This window comes from Taurulus bubalis (genome assembly GCF_910589615.1).
Source record: "Taurulus bubalis genome assembly, chromosome: 7".
Lineage (NCBI taxonomy): Eukaryota > Metazoa > Chordata > Actinopteri > Perciformes > Cottidae > Taurulus > Taurulus bubalis.
This window is the reverse complement of record NC_136595.1, coordinates 291,755-313,234: the sequence shown is the minus strand read 5'-3', so window position 1 is coordinate 313,234 and position 21,480 is coordinate 291,755. Positions and strand designations below refer to the sequence as shown.

The following is a 21,480-nucleotide window of genomic DNA, read 5'->3' as shown; positions in this document are numbered from 1 at the left end:
TCATACTAGCTCGTATTGTCTGTGTATCGATAGAGTTCATGTCATAGAGCAGCGGTTCCCAACCCACGGGCCGCGGCCCGGTACCGGTCCGTGGGTCCTTTGGTACCGGGCCGCGGAGAAAGAATGTATGAAAAAAAAAAAAGTCGGAAAAACGTTTTATTTTGAAAAAAGACCGGATACTTCAGTCTGTGCGTAGCCTCAAACGTAACCTCTTGACACATGTCAGGAGGTTCCGTGATACGTTTCCCCTAAAATGAAACTTAAAAGTCCGTTACAACTCTGTGTTCTGGATTCAAATCAAGGCAGAGTTACTGAGATCTGAAACCCTGCCTCCATTTCAACATCCTGTCTTTGTGAAGCGGGTTTTAATGAAGTTACAGAGTGACGTAGAGGTTTAAGGTACGGAGTAGAGTCAGTAGACTGGACATTAACACACGTCAGTCTTTTTCTCCCGTCACCCCTGGTACCGGTCCTTTGGTACCGGTCCTTTGGCACCGGGTCCCCTGGTACCGGTCCTTTGGCACCGGGCCCCTTGGTACCGGTCCTTTGGTACCGGTCCTTTGGTACCGGTTCTTTGGCACCGAGTCCCCTGGTACCGGTCCTTTGGTACCGGGCCCCTTGGTACCGGTCCTTTGGTACCGGGTCCTTTGGCACCGGGTCCTTTGGCACAGGGTCCCCTGGTACCGGGTCCTTTGGCACCGGGCCCCTTGGTACTGGGCCCCTTGGTACCGGTCCTTTGGTACCGGTTCTTTGGCACCGGGTCCTTTGGTACCGGTCCTTTGGTACCGGTTCTTTGGCACCGAGTCCCCTGGTACCGGTCCTTTGGTACCGGTCCTTTGGTACCGGGTCCTTTGGCACCGGGTCCTTTGGCACCGGGTCCCCTGGTACCGGGTCCTTTGGCACCGGGCCCCTTGGTACCGGGCCCCTTGGTACCAGTCCTTTGGTACCGGGTCCTTTGGCACCGGGTCCTTTGGCACCGGGCCCCTTGGTACCGGTCCTTTGGCACCGGGTCCCCTGGTACCGGGTCCTTTGGCACCGGGCCGCACAGAAATAATGAAAAAACATTTGATTTATTAAACGGTCTGAAAGATGTTTTATTTTGAAGAATGACCGGATACATCCGTCTGAGCCTCTTGACTCATGTCAAAAAGCTCGTCTCGGTACCAAAATGAGCCCAAAAGCGAGTAAAAAAGTGATGTTTTTGGGAGCTTCTTTGGAAAGGGAAAGGACCAATGAGAAGCCAGGAGAAGAAGAAGAGCGTACAACATCCACGAAGAGGAAAGCTGCATTTAAAGACCTATCAGGAGTCCTACTTAAGATACGTTTTTTTGCTACAGGGGATTCTCACGCCTGCTCTGCATAATATAGTGATGATTCAGCTTAATGGTGATTTTTAAATGTACTTTATATTTGTTTTGATGCCGGTCGTATTATTTTATTTCTTCATATTCATCCCCCACACCTTGAAGCCGGTCCGTGAAAATATGGTCTCACACGAAACCGGTCCGTGACGCAAAACAGGTTGAGGACCGCTGAGAACATATGAACATATGAAAGAGCCACTGGGACACGCTCCACTGGGACACGCTCCACTGGGACACGCTCCACTGGGACGGCCGAGGGTTGCTTCATGCAAACACAACTACTTCCTGTTGGAATGACTACTTCCTGTTGGAAGGACTACTTCCTGTTGGAATGACGCAGCGACTAATATCGTACGTCCTTAGATTATCACAGCCACCATGTGCGGATGAACCTTTCAATGAAATATTTTATCCAGACTGTAAAGGACTTATTTTTGCACTACACCACAGATTTATACTATATTATGGAATATATATATATATATATATATATATATATATATATATATATATATATATATATATACATATATATATATATATACGTATATATATATATATATATATATATATATATATATATATATATATATATACGTATATATATATATATATATATATATATATATATACATATGTATATATATATACATATGTATATATATATATATATGTATATATATATATATATATATATATATATATATATAAATGTATAAATCTTTGGTGTAGTGCAAAAATGTACTGCGGCTATAATATGAATTTGATTTGTTTGGACTTCCATCATGAGGCACAGTGAGTTCTATGAGTTCTATGAGTTTACTTAAATAAGTGTTCACTGCGCATGAGGAAAACAAGCTCATCGAATTCTAATATTGCAATCTTTAGAACCACATTAACCAAATTTGTATTTGTGTTTTTGGGCTATACAAAATAAAGTGAATTGAAACTAATGTAGAAGAAGTCAAGCCAATTTATGGAAGAAAATAAAAATAGATGCAAGGAAATGTTTTGCATTGTTCAAATAGATAGATAAATAGAGATAGGTTCAATCTTTTCAAATGATCCTGCACAACAAGCTGTCATCACAAACCACTAAGAATGTATGTCATTGCATTCAGAGAGAAACAGTATTATAATAAATAAAGACACTGTTAATGACACTGCCACTGTTAAAGTATTTCAGCAGCGACACAAACATTGACAGCAGCCTGAAGCATGTGTGCTTCCTTTCTAAATGTACAGTTGTGTCTGTCTCACTACAGAGTTTGCTTTTCTAACCCTAACCCTAACCCTCTTTTCTCTATTCTGACCAGTGTGAGACAACCTTCACCTTAGTCGGTGCAATGGCATCAATAACATTTTTAACTTTAGAATTGAAGCCATCCACAAGCTCATTGACTGAGATGCAAGAGAGGCCTGGTGTGGAGCAGAACTTCTGAATGAATAGTTCACTGGTGTTTTCAGTGATGTAACGCTTTGTCACAACCTTGGTTTGGACATTTGTGTGCAGGGAGATTGCACTCCAAAAAGAGGTCTCTACTCTGACTCTACTGTCTCTCTGCTGTCCCCTCGTCTCTAATCTGACTCTACTGTCTCTCTGCTGTCCCCTCGTCTCTACTCTGACTCTACTGTCTCTCTGCTGTCCCCTCGTCTCTACTCTGACTCTACTGTGTCTCTGCTGTCCCCTCGTCTCTACTCTGACTCTACTATCTCTCTGCTGTCCCCTTGTCTCTACTCTGACTCTACTGTCTCTATGCTGTCCCCTCGTCTCTACTCTGACTCTACTGTCTCTCTGCTGTCCCCTCGTCTCTATTCTGACTCTACTGTCTCTCTGCTGTCCCCTCGTCTTTACTCTGACTCTACTGTCTCTCTGCTGTCCCCTCGTCTTTACTCTGACTCTACTGTCTCTATGCTGTCCCCTCGTCTCTACTCTGACTCTACTGTCTCTCTGCTGTCCCCTCGTCTCTACTCTGACTCTACTGTCTCTCTGCTGTCCCCTCGTCTCTACTCTGACTCTACTGTGTCTCTGCTGTCCCCTCGTCTCTATTCTGACTCTACTGTGTCTCTGCTGTCCCCTCGTCTTTACTCTGACTCTACTGTCTCTCTGCTGTCCCCTCGTCTCTATTCTGACTCTACTGTCTCTCTGCTGTCCCCTCGTCTTTACTCTGACTCTACTGTGTCTCTGCTTTCCCCTCGTCTTTACTCTGACTCTACTGTCTCTCTGCTGTCCCCTCATCTTTACTCTGACTCTACTGTGTCTCTGCTGTCCCCTCGTCTTTACTCTGACTCTACTGTCTCTCTGCTGTCCCCTCGTCTTTACTCTGACTCTACTGTGTCTCTGCTGTCCCCTCGTCTCTATTCTGACTCTACTGTCTCTCTGCTGTCCCCTCGTCTTTACTCTGACTCTACTGTGTCTCTGCTGTCCCCTCGTCTCTACTATGACTCTACTGTGTCTCTGCTGTCCCCTCGTCTCTACTCTGACTCTACTATCTCTCTGCTGTCCCCTCGTCTCTACTCTGACTCTACTGTCTCTCTGCTGTCCCCTCGTCTCTACTCTGACTCTACTGTCTCTCTGCTGTCCCCTCGTCTCTACTCTGACTCTACTGTCTCTATGCTGTCCCCTCGTCTCTACTCTGACTCTACTGTCTCTCTGCTGTCCCCTCGTCTCTACTCTGACTCTACTGTCTCTCTGCTGTCCCCTCGTCTCTACTCTGACTCTACTGTCTCTATGCTGTCCCCTCGTCTCTACTCTGACTCTACTGTCTCTATGCTGTCCCCTCGTCTCTATTCTGACTCTACTGTCTCTCTGCTGTCCCCTCGTCTCTACTCTGACTCTACTGTCTCTCTGCTGTCCCCTCGTCTCTACTCTGACTCTACTGTCTCTCTGCTGTCCCCTCGTCTCTACTCTGACTCTACTGTCTCTATGCTGTCCCCTCGTCTCTATTCTGACTCTACTGTCTCTATGCTGTCCCCTCGTCTCTACTCTGACTCTACTGTCTCTCTGCTGTCCCCTCGTCTCTACTCTGACTCTACTGTCTCTCTGCTGTCCCCTCGTCTCTACTCTGACTCTACTGTCTCTCTGCTGTCCCCTCGTCTCTATTCTGACTCTACTGTCTCTCTGCTGTCCCCTCGTCTCTACTCTGACTCTACTGTCTCTCTGCTGTCCCCTCATCTCTACTCTGACTCTACTGTCTCTCTGCTGTCCCCTCGTCTTTACTCTGACTCTACTGTCTCTCTGCTGTCCCCTCGTCTTTACTCTGACTCTACTGTGTCTCTGCTGTCCCCTCGTCTCTACTCTGACTCTACTGTGTCTCTGCTGTCCCCTCGTCTCTACTCTGACTCTACTGTGTCTCTGCTGTCCCCTCGTCTCTACTCTGACTCTACTGTCTCTCTGCTGTCCCCTCGTCTCTATTCTGACTCTACTGTCTCTCTGCTGTCCCCTCGTCTTTACTCTGACTCTACTGTCTCTCTGCTGTCCCCTCATCTTTACTCTGACTCTACTGTGTCTCTGCTGTCCCCTCATCTTTACTCTGACTCTACTGTGTCTCTGCTGTCCCCTCGTCTCTACTCTGACTCTACTGTGTCTCTGCTGTCCCCTCGTCTCTACTCTGACTCTACTGTGTCTCTGCTGTCCCCTCGTCTCTACTCTGACTCTACTGTCTCTCTGCTGTCCCCTCGTCTCTATTCTGACTCTACTGTCTCTCTGCTGTCCCCTCGTCTCTACTCTGACTCTACTGTGTCTCTGCTGTCCCCTCGTCTTTACTCTGACTCTACTGTCTCTCTGCTGTCCCCTCATCTTTACTCTGACTCTACTGTGTCTCTGCTGTCCCCTCGTCTTTACTCTGACTCTACTGTGTCTCTGCTGTCCCCTTGTCTCTACTCTGACTCTACTGTCTCTCTGCTGTCCCCTCGTCTTTACTCTGACTCTACTGTGTCTCTGCTGTCCCCTCGTCTTTACTCTGACTCTACTGTGTCTCTGCTGTCCCCTCGTCTATATTCTGACTCTACTGTCTCTCTGCTGTCCCCTCGTCTTTACTCTGACTCTACTGTGTCTCTGCTGTCCCCTCGTCTCTACTCTGACTCTACTGTGTCTCTGCTGTCCCCTCGTCTCTACTCTGACTCTACTATCTCTCGGCTGTCCCCTCGTCTCTACTCTGACTCTACTGTCTCTCTGCTGTCCCCTCGTCTCTACTCTGACTCTACTGTCTCTATGCTGTCCCCTCGTCTCTACTCTGACTCTACTGTCTCTATGCTGTCCCCTCGTCTCTATTCTGACTCTACTGTCTCTCTGCTGTCCCCTCGTCTCTACTCTGACTCTACTGTCTCTCTGCTGTCCCCTCGTCTCTACTCTGACTCTACTGTCTCTCTGCTGTCCCCTCGTCTCTACTCTGACTCTACTGTGTCTCTGCTGTCCCCTCGTCTCTATTCTGACTCTACTGTGTCTCTGCTGTCCCCTCGTCTTTACTCTGACTCTACTGTCTCTCTGCTGTCCCCTCGTCTTTACTCTGACTCTACTGTGTCTCTGCTGTCCCCTCGTCTCTACTCTGACTCTACTGTGTCTCTGCTGTCCCCTCGTCTCTACTCTGACTCTACTGTGTCTCTGCTGTCCCCTCGTCTCTACTCTGACTCTACTGTCTCTCTGCTGTCCCCTCGTCTCTATTCTGACTCTACTGTCTCTCTGCTGTCCCCTCGTCTTTACTCTGACTCTACTGTGTCTCTGCTGTCCCCTCGTCTTTACTCTGACTCTACTGTCTCTCTGCTGTCCCCTCGTCTTTACTCTGACTCTACTGTGTCTCTGCTGTCCCCTCGTCTTTACTCTGACTCTACTGTGTCTCTGCTGTCCCCTCGTCTCTACTCTGACTCTACTGGGACTTTCCCTTTACCTGCAGCTTACACATCAGATTGCGTGAGTCAACATGTTTAACAGTAAATATTCAGTCGGACAGCATTTCTCTGACTGTCCGTGTCTCAACAACACATCATCATTTAATCATGGCTCTTTTGCCGCTACAGTGCGAGGAAACACTAAAATGAACCCATTATTAACAACAATGCCGACTCCATCACTTTGTTTGCTTTGTCTACTTTGTCAGCTAAGATTCCCAGAGCCCTGTTCATTTCATCAGCGGACTCAACACTCAAAGTCATCTTCAGGACCAGATCTTCTGAAGAGAACTGCTTTCAAACAGTGAAGCAGTTATCACAAACGGTCCGCTAGGATCCACCATGATGGACATATAGGAGCAGCGACTGAACAGCAGGAAGTTAAGACCGACAGTAGAAACATGTCCAGCTACACATAGACACTCGGGACACATGAATGTAAATGAAATGTAATATTCCGAAGAAGTCCTTAAATTGTCCTGAGTGACAAGCCAGGAACATTGATAACAGGCCCTACAAAGAGGAACAACTGTAAGGTGAAATGCAACTTGCTGTTCTTCACTCACCACCCGACTAACTGGCACAATATGGGAATCATTGCTCAGATGAAGAACAATGCATAAGCAAATGAAGACAAATGACTGTCTATGAATGCACAGACCTCTCCTCTGCCACAACAGGACAGTTATGGTTCAAGGGTCAGGAACAGTTTCTAGATACTGAAGTCTGTGTTGAAATATACAATCAAAGCCTGTTCTCATCAGGAAGAGCTACAGGTTGGCAATCCCCAGCAACTTGCCTCCAACACCTTCCATTAACTCAACACCCAGACTTCCCTGCCGTCGCAGGATGCTGAAGGAGGGAAAATCATAGACTTCAGAGAGCGAACAATACACAGTGTGAGGCAGAGATCTGATGACACAATCAACCAGTAGAAGAGAAACACTGCCTCGTACCCTACTCTCCTAATGCACTGGTACATCCTTCTCAAAGACACACAGAAACATAATGTTTGTGTGTGTGTGTGTGTGTGTGTGTCTTTGAGAAGGATGTACCAGTGCATTAGGAGAGTAGGGGGTTTCATTCCAATGGGAGACACGATATAAAACGGCAGAAGGAAGCCGCACCACCCCAGAGGCTATGGAGAACCTGTCAAATACAAAGCTACATTTTAAGGATGTTAAATATTTCCTATTGACCCTTGGCTACTCCATCAAGCTGTCTATCGAGCTACGTTACCATGGAGCCCCCACTTAAAAAGATCACGATAGAAGCTAAAGCTGAAAAGTGAACCACCACCCGACGATCGAGACAGAAGACAATTAAGGAACAACACAGTCCCTCTAAACCAGCCGGATAATGTGAAACATCTAATACTGTTGCACGAGAGTCTATGGAGCACCGCGGGATAGTGGTCGGACACTGGCCAGTCTACGTTCGTGGGGCGGGACTTAGGAAAGTGTCAATTCACACCAGAACAAATAATCTAACTGCTCACAACAAAGACGTTCCTCACGCAATGAGACTGTTTTCGCTCCTGTAGTTTGGTTCATTTGGAACCGAACATGGGGAAATTAAACTATGTTGCATTTTTTGGGGGATTGTTTCCTGTTCCCTCCCCGTCCAAAAATCCATTTGAAAAACAGCAATGACTCTTTCCATAAATCATGACCCAGTTACTTAAGATGAACCACAGACCTTGTTGTGAGCAGTTTCATGTAAGATCTACATAGTACTACAAGCTGAGTGCCATATCGTCCCATTGTAGAAGGCAGACATCTCTATGGACCTCCACACAAATATGATCATGATATGAAAGAAAAGGCCAGATCACAGAAATCCAGTTGCTAATACAGTTTCACCAGAGGAGGAATCTCATTTCAACAGACATGCATAATCACCGGTGCATCTGGGAGGTATGACAAAGAAAGACTTGATCCTGACTTGCTCTGAAGAAGACATCGTCTGTAAAGCACCACTTTCGCCTGCTTGTAGTCACCAAGAGCTTCCTACACCAGGTTACAGCAGCAGAACAACATCTGAAGAACTGACTTTGGTGATGTTTGGACAACCGTCATTAAATGATGGCTAGAATTGCATCAGGCCCATGCGCATGATTGGAACTAGTGGGAAATAGTTTTACACATTTTTAACATTGTCATGAAACATACCCGGTGAGTTTTGTAGTGATTGGACAAACTATTTCTGATTGATATTCTGATTTGTGTTTTGCTATGCACATTTTTGGGTTCAGCCTTCAGTGCTGATAATTGTGGCAAACTCTCCATCAGTACTTCAGCACACGCTGGATTCACAGACTGTATGTAGTCATCGTGACGTCACCAATTGGTTTTTGGACTGCCGTTATGAAGCCTTGAGTTTGCCGATTTCGCCATCTTGACTTTTGCAACCGGTGAACGGAAATTACAATATTTGAAATGCAGAGGAGTGACGTAGAGACGCCATATACAGCTCTGGTAGTGACAGCGACCTGTCAATCACAGTAAGCCTTGAAACTAGAGATTGAGACCCTAAACTCATGTTTACAATGCTTACTGAGGGAATAAATCAAGAGAGAAGTAGAGGAGGTGCCCCCTGGTGGTCAGTAGAGAGAATGCAAGTTTTAAGACACTTTCCTTTGGCTTCACTCGGCAGAACCAGAGGTGGCCACCTGACTGGATCACACTTGTTTGCTACAGTTTATCATAATAGTCCACAGTCCCATCCCTCATTTCTTAATTCAGAAGTGACCCGCAAATCTGACAAACGCAAACAGTGCATGTGCTCATCTTCCCCTGTTGCTTCTCCAGCCCAAAGAAAAAAGAAGTATGTTCATCCATTTCATTCAACATAGAAACTGTAGTTCTTACAAGAGCCTGCATGCTCTCGCCTGGAAAAAGAAGCAACATCTATTTTGATCTCAGTCAATTCTTGTCTCGGTTCTACAGTGTTTTGCTCCATGAGAAAAAAACAACTTTCTTTCCCTCAATAGTCAGAATCACTATAAGTGCTGCTGACACTGAGTTATATGAGTTTGAACACACTAGAGTATAAGGTTTTTATTTCCGTCTGAACATTTCTTTGTAAATAGATGCCTGTAGATGACTATAAATGGGACTTATGGACTGGAAAACACAATAGGACCATAGCCTGAAAAAGCAGATAACAATATCACAGAAAATGAATATTTTACATATGTTTTTCTTATGAAATGTCTAGGCGTTTTTCCATTTTGAGACTGAAAATATTCATGATATATACACTATATACCTATTAAAAAGGCTTATATTCTTGCAAACTTATAGAGGTTCTATTCATATGTACTACCAGTATTGCTGATACAGAGAAAATGAAGTATAAATGCATTTTTATGCTATTTCAATGACAGACTGAGGATCTATGAGCAGAAGTTTGTTCTGGTGAAGCTGAAGCCTGTTGGGATCATCCCCACCCCCTCTTGCTTAGTCCCGTTTTTTAGACAATTTCATTGGCTGTCCGAAACGCCTGTCATCTGAGCTGTACGACGTGACAGGCTTGAGCCACGTAAGAAAATAGAGCCTAAACTTCAACGTAGCTTCTGGTTGGGTAATGTAGCCTGTCAGTCAGGACATGAAGCTCCTATTGGTTCAAGTGGGGATCCAATATGAAGCTTAGATTTCGGCGGTCATTTTGGTGCCGAGTTATTAGCTGTGCTCTCATGCAAACTTGATTTTTTTTCCATTTTTCTTTCATATCTTCCAGCTGATATGAAATAATGCAACGCCAGTTGGTGGATATTTATGGATGTAGTCACGTGTTTTGGACTAAATCTTTTATGGGATTTATTTTTATTGGACCTTTACGACGTAACAACGCCGTTTTTGTTGGAATGTTATGTATTTATGGATCAATATGAGGCGTCATCGGTGAGTTGCCTGGATTTTGCTATCGTTTGTTTGTTTGTTGTTGTCTGACAAAAGTCTTGTTTGTAGCTGCTGTGGTGGTCTGATCTTGAAACGGGGTACACAGCTGGAATCACAAGAATCGTAGGTTTCCAGAAACATATGGCACTCGTACCGAACTCGTACTGCTCCTCTCACGTCTGTTTTGACCTCCACCTTCAGGCCCAGCTCCACCTCATCTCAGCCCTGCATCAAGCTGCGCTGCATATAGAGCGTCCTCTTCCTTAAACTATTTAATTCTGGGTCTCTTATGACCACGACGTCACGTTGTAGGCTAAGCCCAACGACGTGATTTGATTCATTCTACTTTGAGTAAAAAAAACTTTAGCCAGATCCTCAGGTGTGCCGGTTTAACGTTAACTTTTTTGTTCATGCCATTTGAGTGACTGGTGAACTGAACCACACCGGGGGTTACGGCATGTTTCATCACGCTTTGAAGCAAGACAGCGAGCTGTCTATAGCTGCAACAACAGCAGGCAGCAACATTTATTTATTACAGTTTTATTCTGGGAGTGCAGTGGAGCTACTTACCTGTCAGGGTAACTTGCTTTAGACATGGTTCACACTTGTTTTAAAATTACAGCGGCAAATTGCATGCTGGGTAGAGTTCGTGCACAAAAAAAACAGGAAGAGACAGACCGGAAGACCACACAAACAGCTGTCCGCCGCCCAACTTCCCAGCATGCAATTTGGCTGTGTAATTTTGAACCATAAGTGAAGCAAGTTACACTGACAGCTAAGTAGCTCCACTGCGCTCCTAGTATTGAACTGTTCATTTTCATACCACATGGAAATGCATAGCAACACAGGAAAACCTGGAGAGGCAGTTTATTGCTATGCCTCACTGCTCCCTTTGTGAGCCTGAAACAGAGAAACATCCTCACCAAATGTGACAAATATAAGAACATTAGGAAAATATATATTTTTTAAATGCATTCAAAAGCTGAATGTTTTCTACTGCTCTCAGATGAAGAAAGATGACCAGTCCTTTATTGAGGGACAATACTAAGTGCTGCCTGCATTAAACTGAGAGGCAGTGACAGTAGACTGCACCTTGTTATTGTTGTTAGATTTCTTTCTTCCCTGTAATATTCCAACAAATATTTGACTTTTTTTTTGATCGTATTGATTTGAATTACATTTTACTTTTTGTTTTGCTTTTGGCACTTGGCAGATAGAGTTGGTAGAAGATTTGGTAGAAGATTCAGCAGCTCAGAAGGGAGGAGGTGGAGGGAAAGAGAATGTTAGAGGAGGTGGAGGTGGAGAGGGGGTTACAGGAGGTCGAGGGAATGAGAGGAGGTGGAGGGGAAGAGGGGGTTAGAGGAGGTGGAGGTGAAGAGAGGAGGTGGAGGGGAAGAGGGGGTTAGAGGAGGTGGAGGTGGAGAGGGGGTTACAGGAGGTCGAGGGAATGAGAGGAGGTGGAGGGGAAGAGGGGGTTAGGGGAGGTGGAGGTGAAAAGAGGGTTAGAGGAGGTGGAGGGGAAGAGGGGGTTAGAGGAGGTGGAGGGGAAGAGAGGGTTAGAGGAGGTGGAGGGGAAGATGGGGTTAGAGGAGGTGGAGGGGAAGAGGGGGTTAGAGGAGGTGGAGGTGAAGAGAGGGTTAGAGGAGGTGGAGGGGAAGAGGGGGTTAGCGGAGGTGGAGGGGAAGAGGGGGTTAGTGGAGGTGGAGGTGAAGAGGGGGTTAGAGGAGGTGGAGGTGAAAAGAGGGTTAGAGGAGGTGGAGGGGAAGAGAGGGTTAGAGGAGGTGGAGGGGAAGAGGGGGTTAGAGGAGGTGGAGGTGAAGAGAGGAGGTGGAGGGGAAGAGGGGGTTAGAGGAGGTGGAGGTGGAGAGGGGGTTACAGGAGGTCGAGGGAATGAGAGGAGGTGGAGGGGAAGAGGGGGTTAGGGGAGGTGGAGGTGAAAAGAGGGTTAGAGGAGGTGGAGGGGAAGAGGGGGTTAGAGGAGGTGGAGGGGAAGAGAGGGTTAGAGGAGGTGGAGGGGAAGATGGGGTTAGAGGAGGTGGAGGGGAAGAGGGGGTTAGAGGAGGTGGAGGTGAAGAGAGGGTTAGAGGAGGTGGAGGGGAAGAGGGGGTTAGCGGAGGTGGAGGGGAAGAGGGGGTTAGTGGAGGTGGAGGTGAAGAGGGGGTTAGAGGAGGTGGAGGTGAAAAGAGGGTTAGAGGAGGTGGAGGGGAAGAGAGGGTTAGAGGAGGTGGAGGGGAAGAGGGGGTTAGAGGAGGTGGATGTGAAAAGAGGAGGTGGAGGGGAAGAGAGGGTTAGCGGAGGTGGAGGGGAAGAGGGGGTTAGAGGAGGTGGAGGTGAAAAGAGGAGGTGGAGGGGAAGAGAGGGTTAGCGGAGGTGGAGGTGAAAAGAGGGTTAGAGGAGGTGGAGGGGAAGAGGGGGTTAGAGGAGGTGGAGGTGAAAAGAGGGTTAGAGGAGGTGGAGGGGAAGAGAGGAGGTGGAGGGGAAGAGGGGGTTAGAGGAGGTGGATGTGAAAAGAGGAGGTGGAGGGGAAGAGGGGGTTAGCGGAGGTGGAGGTGGAGAGGGGGTTACAGGAGGTCGAGGGAATGAGAGGGGGTTAGAGGAGGTGGAGGGGAAGAGAGGGGGTTAGTGGAGGTGGAGGTGAAAAGAGGGTTAGAGGAGGTGGAGGGGAAGAGAGGGGGTTAGAGGAGGTGGAGGTGAAGAGAGGAGGTGGAGGGGAAGAGGGGGTTAGAGGAGGTGGAGGGGAAGAGGGGGTTAGCGGAGGTGGAGGTGAAGAGAGGAGGTGGAGGGGAAGAGGGGGTTAGAGGAGGTGGAGGGGAAGAGAGGGGGTTAGAGGAGGTGGAGGTGAAAAGAGGGTTAGAGGAGGTGGAGGTGAAAAGAGGGTTAGAGGAGGTGGAGGGGAAGAGAGGGGGTTAGAGGAGGTGGAGGGGAAGAGAAGAGGTGGAGGGGAAGAGGGGGTTACAGGAGGTGGAGGTGGAGAGGGGGTTACAGGAGGTGGAGGGGAAGAGGGGGTTAGAGGAGGTGGAGGGGAAGAGGGGGTTAGAGGAGGTGGAGGGGAAGAGGGGGTTAGAGGAGGTGGAGGTGGAGAGGGGGTTACAGGAGGTCGAGGGAATGAGAGGAGGTGGAGGGGAAGAGAGGGGGTTAGCGGAGGTGGAGGGGAAGAGAGGGGGTTAGAGGAGGTGGAGGGGAAGAGAGGGTTAGAGGAGGTGGAGGGGAAGAAGGGAGGTGGAGGGGAAGAGAGGGGTTAGAGGAGGTGGAGGTGAAAAGAGGGTTAGAGGAGGTGGAGGGGAAGAGGGGGTTAGAGGAGGTGGAGGGGAAGAGGGGGTTAGAGGAGGTGGAGGTGAAAAGAGGGTTAGAGGAGGTGGAGGGGAAGAGAGGGGGTTAGAGGAGGTGGAGGGGAAGAGAGGGGGTTAGAGGAGGTGGAGGGGAAGAGAGGGTTAGAGGAGGTGGAGGGGAAGAAGGGAGGTGGAGGGGAAGAGAGGGGTTAGAGGAGGTGGAGGGGAAGAGAGGGTTAGAGGAGGCGGAGGGGAAGAAGGGAGGTGGAGGGGAAGAGAGGGTTAGCGGAGGTGGAGGTGAAGAGAGGAGGTGGAGGGGAAGAGGGGGTTAGAGGAGGTGGAGGGGAAGAAGGGAGGTGGAGGGGAAGAGGGGGTTAGAGGAGGTGGAGGGGAAGAAGGCAGGTGGAGGGGAAGAGGGGGTTAGCGGAGGTGGAGGTGAAAAGAGGGTTAGAGGAGGTGGAGGGGAAGAGAGGGGGTTAGAGGAGGTGGAGGGGAAGAGAGGGGGTTAGAGGAGGTGGAGGTGAAGAGGGGGTTGCAGGAGGTGGAGGGGAAGAGAGGGGGTTAGCGGAGGTGGAGGGGAAGAAAGGGGGTTAGAGGAGGTGGAGGGGAAGAGAGGGGGTTAGAGGAGGTGGAGGGGAAGAGGGGGTTACAGGAGGTCGAGGGAATGAGAGGAGGTGGAGGGGAAGAGAGGGGGTTAGAGGAGGTGGAGGGGAAGAGAGGGGGTTAGAGGAGGTGGAGGGGAAGAGAGGGTTAGAGGAGGTGGAGGGGAAGAAGGGAGGTGGAGGGGAAGAGAATGAGAGGAGGTGGAGGTGAAGAGGGGGTTAGAAGAGGTGGAGGGAATGAGAGGAGGTGGAGGTGAAGAGGTTGTCTGAGGAGGTGGAGGGGAAGAGGGAGAGAGAAGAGGTTGTGGGTCCGATGCGTTCCCTGTTCTGGAGTGTCCATCCTAGTTTTAGTCGGTGAGTGAAGTGCTTGTGGACTAGAGGGTGAACATGAGATGCAGTTTGTAAACTGGGGGATGGTCCACATTCCTGCCTGTTCCCCTAATACAGGGTTCAGCGAGTCAAGATGCTTTGTAGGTTTTTGGTTTGCTTTGCTGAATGCACTGTAATCCTTTTTTCTTCTATAATCTGTATTATTATAGTCTTGGTTGGCCTGCCCCATCAAAAGTGGTAGTTTCTGTTTCAGTGTTTGTTATTGCTGTCCCTAGTGGGATGTGATATTGACTTATCACTCTCCAAAGTGCATCTGGAATCAGCAAACGAGCCAGGGATCCAGAACTCGTCCCCAAAGCAGACAACAGCGAAAACAATGGACCCGTGACATGATATTCTGCTACGCTCCTGCAGCATAAGTGGGTTAATGTTACCTAGTGTTGGACATTTTGCCAGTTCCACAATCTGGAATACCTCTCAGGTCAGGTCTAAACATATCAGCTGGGTGGAGTTTGACTTCCTGTCTGCTATAGACATACAATAAAGACAGAGAGGAGCAGTAGCTGTCCTGCATCTGATCTGCTGCCTCTGTTGGTGTTTCATGTCCCTAGGTACAACATAACACAACCATAGAGGGACGTATTTGCCAGCAGTTAGGGTTGGCCAGTTTTATTTCTTTTCACTGTTGTAGCTCCTTATTAAACTAGACAGATTTGGGTAGAAGTAGGCTACTGCAATTTAACAAGCAACATGGCAGTATGAGCGACAGTATGAGACTGATGTTGTTAACGCAACCCCCTCAGCTTACTCGGCCCCTGGGACTCCCCCTGCCAATCGCACCTCCTTCGTTGGAGTCACCCCTCGAGACCCAGGTGGACTCTACCAAACCCAGGTTAGTATGGTTTGTTTGACAATGTTAAACTTAATTTAGAAGATATTCAGATCTCCAACCCAGAGTATTGGAGGGTTAAGGGTCCATAATCTGTAACAAAAACAAATCAAGTTGATTAACTTGTGATCTTGAGATAACAAACTGTGTTATCTTGAAATAAGAGTAACCAACTCATTATGTGGAGAAAACAGAGATCAGGAGTACAATGCAGCATGTATAGATGACTGAGGTCAAGTCAACTGACACGAAGGTAAACTAAAGTATAATATAATAAGTCTCTATCCATTGTAGCAAAGTTAGCGGAGGGACTAGGTCTAGTTTTGAAAATAAGTTGTTCACAGAGGGTGTACACAAAATACATATATAACAAAAATAAGATACATTTTATTTAGTTTCCAAGAAGTACAAAACACATTACCTATGTCCCTCATAAATTAAAAGGATAATTCCACTAAAATGTGAGGGAAATACCTTTAATCTTTGATTTTTGGGATACTGGGGGGAAATAATGAATCATTTTTTACAATGACTGGTATTCATTTGAAAACACCTTATATTGAAAACAGGAAGTAGCTACGTGTATATAGGCTACAATGAGTCACAGAGAGGCTGAATACAGTCATCAAAAGGGAGGTTCTTCTGAAGAGACTATCGTCTGTTTGCTGTTGACCTGCAGCTCCATTTAGCAGTAACTACTCCATCACAGCATTCTCCACCAAGTTCACCGTCCAACCGAGCATCGCCTTGATGTCTGGGTGACTGTGGCTCAGTGGTGAGCAGGTTTGTCCTTCAGAGCATCGGTGGTTCAATCCCTGGCTCCACTAGCCCTTGCCGATGTGTCCTTGGGCAAAACACTTAACCCCAAGTTGCTCCCGTAGCTGCGTCTAAGGTGTATGAATGTGTTGCAAGTCGCTTTGGATAAAAGCGTCAATGCAATGCAATGTCATATTCATCCACACTCCAAAGCCTATCAAGAGTTACACTTCTGCATCTATCTCAGGCAGGTAGATGTGTTTGACCCTGGGTCTCAGAAGGTGTAGGTTTCCACTGATTAAACTAGCTGATGGCTAGCTTACACTCTTGTTCACTGGCCAAAGAACTGTCCACTGCACCCTCAAAGTTGCTCTTGCCTTTCTCCACATATGCTCCCATTTCCTTAGGATGGATGTGACGCATATTAGGTTCTTAAACCACATGTTTTGCAGGAGAGACATTTCCTCCAGTCTTCGCTGATGTGCCCAATACACAAGCAGCCAAAACAAACTCCATTCTTTTTCAGGAAATCAATCTTCTCACTGTGTGCCCTCTTCTCCAATAGAGCGCACAGCTCCAGCATGTGTCCACTTTTGCATTACAGGCAAGTCCTTTCAGATGAGTGTCCATCTTTAACCTTGTTTCCCGTTCTAGTCTTTCTTTCAACTGCAGTAACCATAGTGGCAAAGCTACTTCCTTGAGAGAGGTGACGGTTTTGCTCTGCTGTCTTCTTTGTTTGCCAGTAACTTTGGACTATATTGTATGTTTCCAAATACAGGACCTGTTGCAATCTTCACTTGACGCTAAAAAAACTATATCAGTCCACTTTGACAATGCCTTTCCTGGATGTCACATGCCACTGTTCGCTATCTGTCCCTGAGCTTGGAGGGCAATGTTTTAATAATGTTTTTTTTCTTTTTTAGCATTTACAAATTTTTCTGGTTTTCCTTTTCCATTCCATTCCATTGCATGTGGTACAAAACCCTCTGCATCAATATTAAGCACTTCGACAGTTTTCACCTTGAAAAAAATATATGATTCTGACGATACTACATGTTAACTTGGCGGCATCCTCCAGTTCTGAAAAGTGAAGCCAATTCGGAAGTGCCTGAAACTTGCATTATCGCCAGCAGTTTCTCCATGACACTCTGCTATAGTACATAACGAGCCCCTCTGTCGGTTGGGAGCTCACAAGTGAATGCCAAGTCGTTTCCTCTTCGCTCTACGAAATCTACCCAATAGTAGCCACAGCCAGTCGGTGGGGCCACAAATAGTCCAGCAAGTCCATTTCTTTACTCTCGACCACCTTGCAGTGGTTTACTTCATCATCAAAGGATGCCACGTCTCCCCATCCCTCATGTTGTTCACGCTCTGCTTAATCCGTGGGTGGGAATCTCTCGGCACCTCACGATTTAATTTGATTCCGATTCAGAGGGACATGATGTATTTTTCCTCACTGTGTTTTTCTGCTATTTTTACACACTGCATATTTGTAATAATTCATAATTTAAAAAGATCAACCCCCATTATCTATTATTAATGACATGTTAGTAACAATAGAAGAAAGTACAGTGATAAAGTGCATGTTTACAGTGACACGGATGTCCACACATAGCGTGTCACAACCATCCTACCCGCTTTCCTCACTGACTCCATGACTTTAGCGTTGGTTTGGTTGTAGAGTATGGAAGTGTCCATGAAAACATCTAGATGAATGTTGTATCTCGGTTTCAACGTGCAGCATAGTGCGAAAGCTCTGATTCTCAATTACCGTGTAGGGGCGCAAATCCATGTCAAAAAAAGGGCTGTCTACTTCGCAATTTACTTCACCCTTTCCGAGTTGGGCGAAAGAAGAAGCGAAATGCTCCCATGCATTAGTTTTAAGCCAGGGGATGCCGGTTAGATTGTAGCCATGTTGGCTGCTTAAGCTCAGCCGCCCTCACCAAAACTGCAATAAATACTGCAGGTATTTAGCCTAGTTTAGAAGATAAACAAGAAGCATGTGTATTACGTCTGTTGCATTCAGGTGCAGCAGTAACGGACAGCCCGGCGTCACGTCATTGTTACAGGTGATCATAATTGGGAGAATTGGGTTTTAAATTGACGAATACTGAGTTTTCTGCATCGAGTCATAATCGGTCAAGAGAGAATCTCGATGCATGTAAGAATACACCCCCCCCCCCCATCTATTACCTACCAGGACGTCTCCACGCAGCACATGTCCACCTTTTCTTGTTTCTCAATTCAGAAGTTCTGCCCTCTTTCAGACACCCATCCAACATCGGTTCCTCCATATTCTACATTGTCGTTCAACTTGTAAATCCTGCCCTAATTATCCAATCATCGGTTAACAGAACTCCATTGTCGATAACCTTTCTCCTTCACTTAGTTCAACTGGTCAGCTTTGAAGAGTTTCCATTACTTCCTCAACGTGACCAAGAACACCATAATCTTCCCCTCGTTAAATGTTGTCCCCTGACCTTTTCTTTGTTATCTTTTCCCATTCTGTGATAGCCAATTCCTATAGAATAAGCTTCTAATATAACTAGCCTGGCCTCCCGCCGTCCTAACTATCTAACCTAATCCATGACATCACACTGAAAAGTCTTCTACGCAAAGAACTTGCTCATAATCCTGGATGCTATCTATTGCTGCTAACTCTCCATCAGTATGCATTCACACCATCCGCTCCGGAGACAGTAATCATCACATTGCTCGAACTTTTGAAACAACATTCTTGCCTCAGATGTTCTGAGTTCTCCGCCTCATTCCATCACTTAAACCCATACCATACCCTTTCATCGTAGGGTCTGGCCCAGGGGTCGGCAACCCGCGGCTCCGGTGGCGCATGCAGCTCTTCGGCCCTGAGGCGTTGACAAAAATACATTAGATTACATCAAATTACTTTCAAAGGGAAGTCCTCTTATCTAGGAGGTGATATTGGTTCACTGAAAATAAAAATATTATTTTTTCACAGAGCTCCGCCATCCGGAAACTGTCAATGGATAAATACAAATAAATAAAAGTCACGGAGAACTGTAGAGAGTTTATTTCTGCGTATTCATTAGCTTTCACGGCCAAGATGAAGAAGAGCGATTCCTCAACTGCTGCAGCAAACTGAGTAAAGTAGATATACTTTCAGGAAGTGGATCACCCTAACCCTGACTCCACTCCTGCTGCTGGTTGTGTGGCAGCTCATGAGACACTGAGGCGTCCGCTAGTGAAGACAGATCCGTCCTCGAGCGTTTCCAAACTCCTCTGTTTGGTCCTCTAGTCTAAAACTCAGGCGTAGTGAGGACGCTCAGTGGAAACGTAGAAAAATATATGCGTTTTAAATCGTAAACGTAGTAGTGTGGACATGGCCTATTTATTTCAGTTGCTATTTAAATAATACGTTATTGCATTTAAACCATCCTTTACTAGGGGCAGTGGGCTGCTGTGAAGCGCCGGGGAGCAACTATGGGTTCAGTGTCTGGATGAAGGACCGTAGACATGAGAACGGTGTGGAGGACATGGAGCCCTACCTCAGGGTGACAGGACTCTACCCCATGAGCACACATATGGGGAGGAGTCAAGACCTGCATAGTTGTGTGTTCAGTTCACCTCAATGTTGGCCAACACATGACAGTGTATTTTATTCTCCTCTTCATAACAGTTTGATATTGTTGTTTACAGGTAAAATAGCAATACAATGTCAAGAATTGTCTTTATTCTTGTTCCAAAATTGTATAAATTAAACAGACTTTAGTTTTTGTATATATAATATGACTGTATACAACTTTATAAGCTGTGATATCAAATAGCTTTTGTGGCACCAGACAAATTCAATTTGGTGGAAAAAAGGGCAAATTGGGTCTTTGGATAGGAAAGGCTGCTGACCCCTGGTCTAGCCAAATGGCTACTCCACTACAGTTGTTCAGCATCTCAACTCTAATCTAATCAGCTCAATCTAGGGTCGAGTAACCTGCCGTTCGTAGGGATTCGTTGTGCCCAGGTGCTGCGACGGAGTCCCTTTGAAGCGCCCCAAAACACATTTGGCTTCGCGGACGAGATACATGAAGTTCTTTATAAAATCTGTAAAAATGATGGTCCCTGCATGTTCAAATGAATGGGAGAGGGAATTATATTTCAAATAACAGCATGCTAAATCAAACAGTAGAAAGCAGCTTCACCATGTTCCATTGGACAGTTGTTGAACGCTACCAGGTACTTGCAGGTTCATGTCCCACTCAGATGGGTCCAAAGGTCTGTTTGACTGGAGGATTTCAGTCTGAGGCACTGCAGAGGCTGAGGCAACGCCTGGTGAGTGGTGAGCAGACACGTGAAGTCATTCACTCAAATGATCCATGTTTGTAGTCACAGGCATTTAGTTGAGTTTATAGTGGTTAATGTCGGGTTAGCCACTGTGTTCCGATCAGTTCATTTGTTCTGTAGCTGTTCTCACAACAGAATGTTGACACAGCCTGTCGCTGGTCTCCAGAGCTGCACATCGGCTGCCACTGGATGTTTCACAGTGAGATGCAGGAGCAGATTTTTAATTGGCTGCTAGAGATCTTCTCTTTCGATTGTCATCTTTGATGAAGGACATCCCCAGACTGCACAGTGGAGACGGTTCTTAAGAGAATCAGATGTCCAGACAAGACACACTTATTGTGCAGAAGCAAATGACTGAAGTTCATAATGTCAATTCAATTTATTTTGTATAGCCCAAAATCACAAATGTGCCTCAGAGGGCTTTACAATCTGTACACAAACACATCCTCTTCATTTGATTGGTGCCCTCATGGATTACTACAGTTTGGGTTGAGGGTGAGCATCAGTGCAGGATTCAGTTCTAAATAATCCTTCTTCTCATTATTATATAACGTGACTAACATCTGGCCGTGTGAGCAGCAGTAGAACATCAGGCCGTTCTGAGTAACCCTTCTCACTGCTGCTGGTCCAAGCTGATCAGAAACGTTTTTAAATGTTCCACAAAATGGGCCAGCACTAATCAGTTAAACAGGATATATATATATATATATATATATATATATATATATATATATTTGTATTAGCTTCACAGTCTGTAAGAGTCATAAAAGATGTAAAAGCATCATTTGATGCTTTTTGTTTGGTTCACAAATAACAATTACATACAATAATGTACAGTCAAGACATTATTATCATGTACAGTGTGTTGATTACCAAGGATACCTGTGTGTGAAGAAGCATTTCTAATTGTGTGTCTTTGTCTCTGTTCCAGTCTTGGTATCTGGGCAACTGAGTGACCTGTGGAGGAAAGGTGACGTCCTGGGGGAAAGGAAACGATGCTGTCATGACATTACCAGAGGAAAGATATATTCATCTTTGTAGAAGTATAACATGTGGTCATACATATATATAAATATACAGTGTAAGATATTTGTATATCTGTATGTACCTGAAGAGACAGCTTGGATGGAAGAAGGATGCTGCTCTCACTCACCATGTTGCACACAG

The 21,480-nt window shown here is 46.3% G+C and overlaps 1 protein-coding gene across 1 annotated transcript in view; it reads left to right on the top strand.

Moving 5' to 3' along the window:
- Window positions 1-21,265, top strand: part of nfic (nuclear factor I/C) — a gene marked incomplete at both ends in the record, with an annotated part of 61,859 nt that extends 40,594 nt beyond the window's left edge. The window contains 2 exons of the mRNA XM_079221299.1: window positions 15,158-15,246; window positions 21,245-21,265. Coding sequence (XP_079077425.1) covers window positions 15,158-15,246; window positions 21,245-21,265 — 110 coding nt within the window. The remainder of the gene's footprint in view (window positions 1-15,157; window positions 15,247-21,244) is intronic.
- Between the last annotated feature and the right edge of the window lie 215 nt (window positions 21,266-21,480).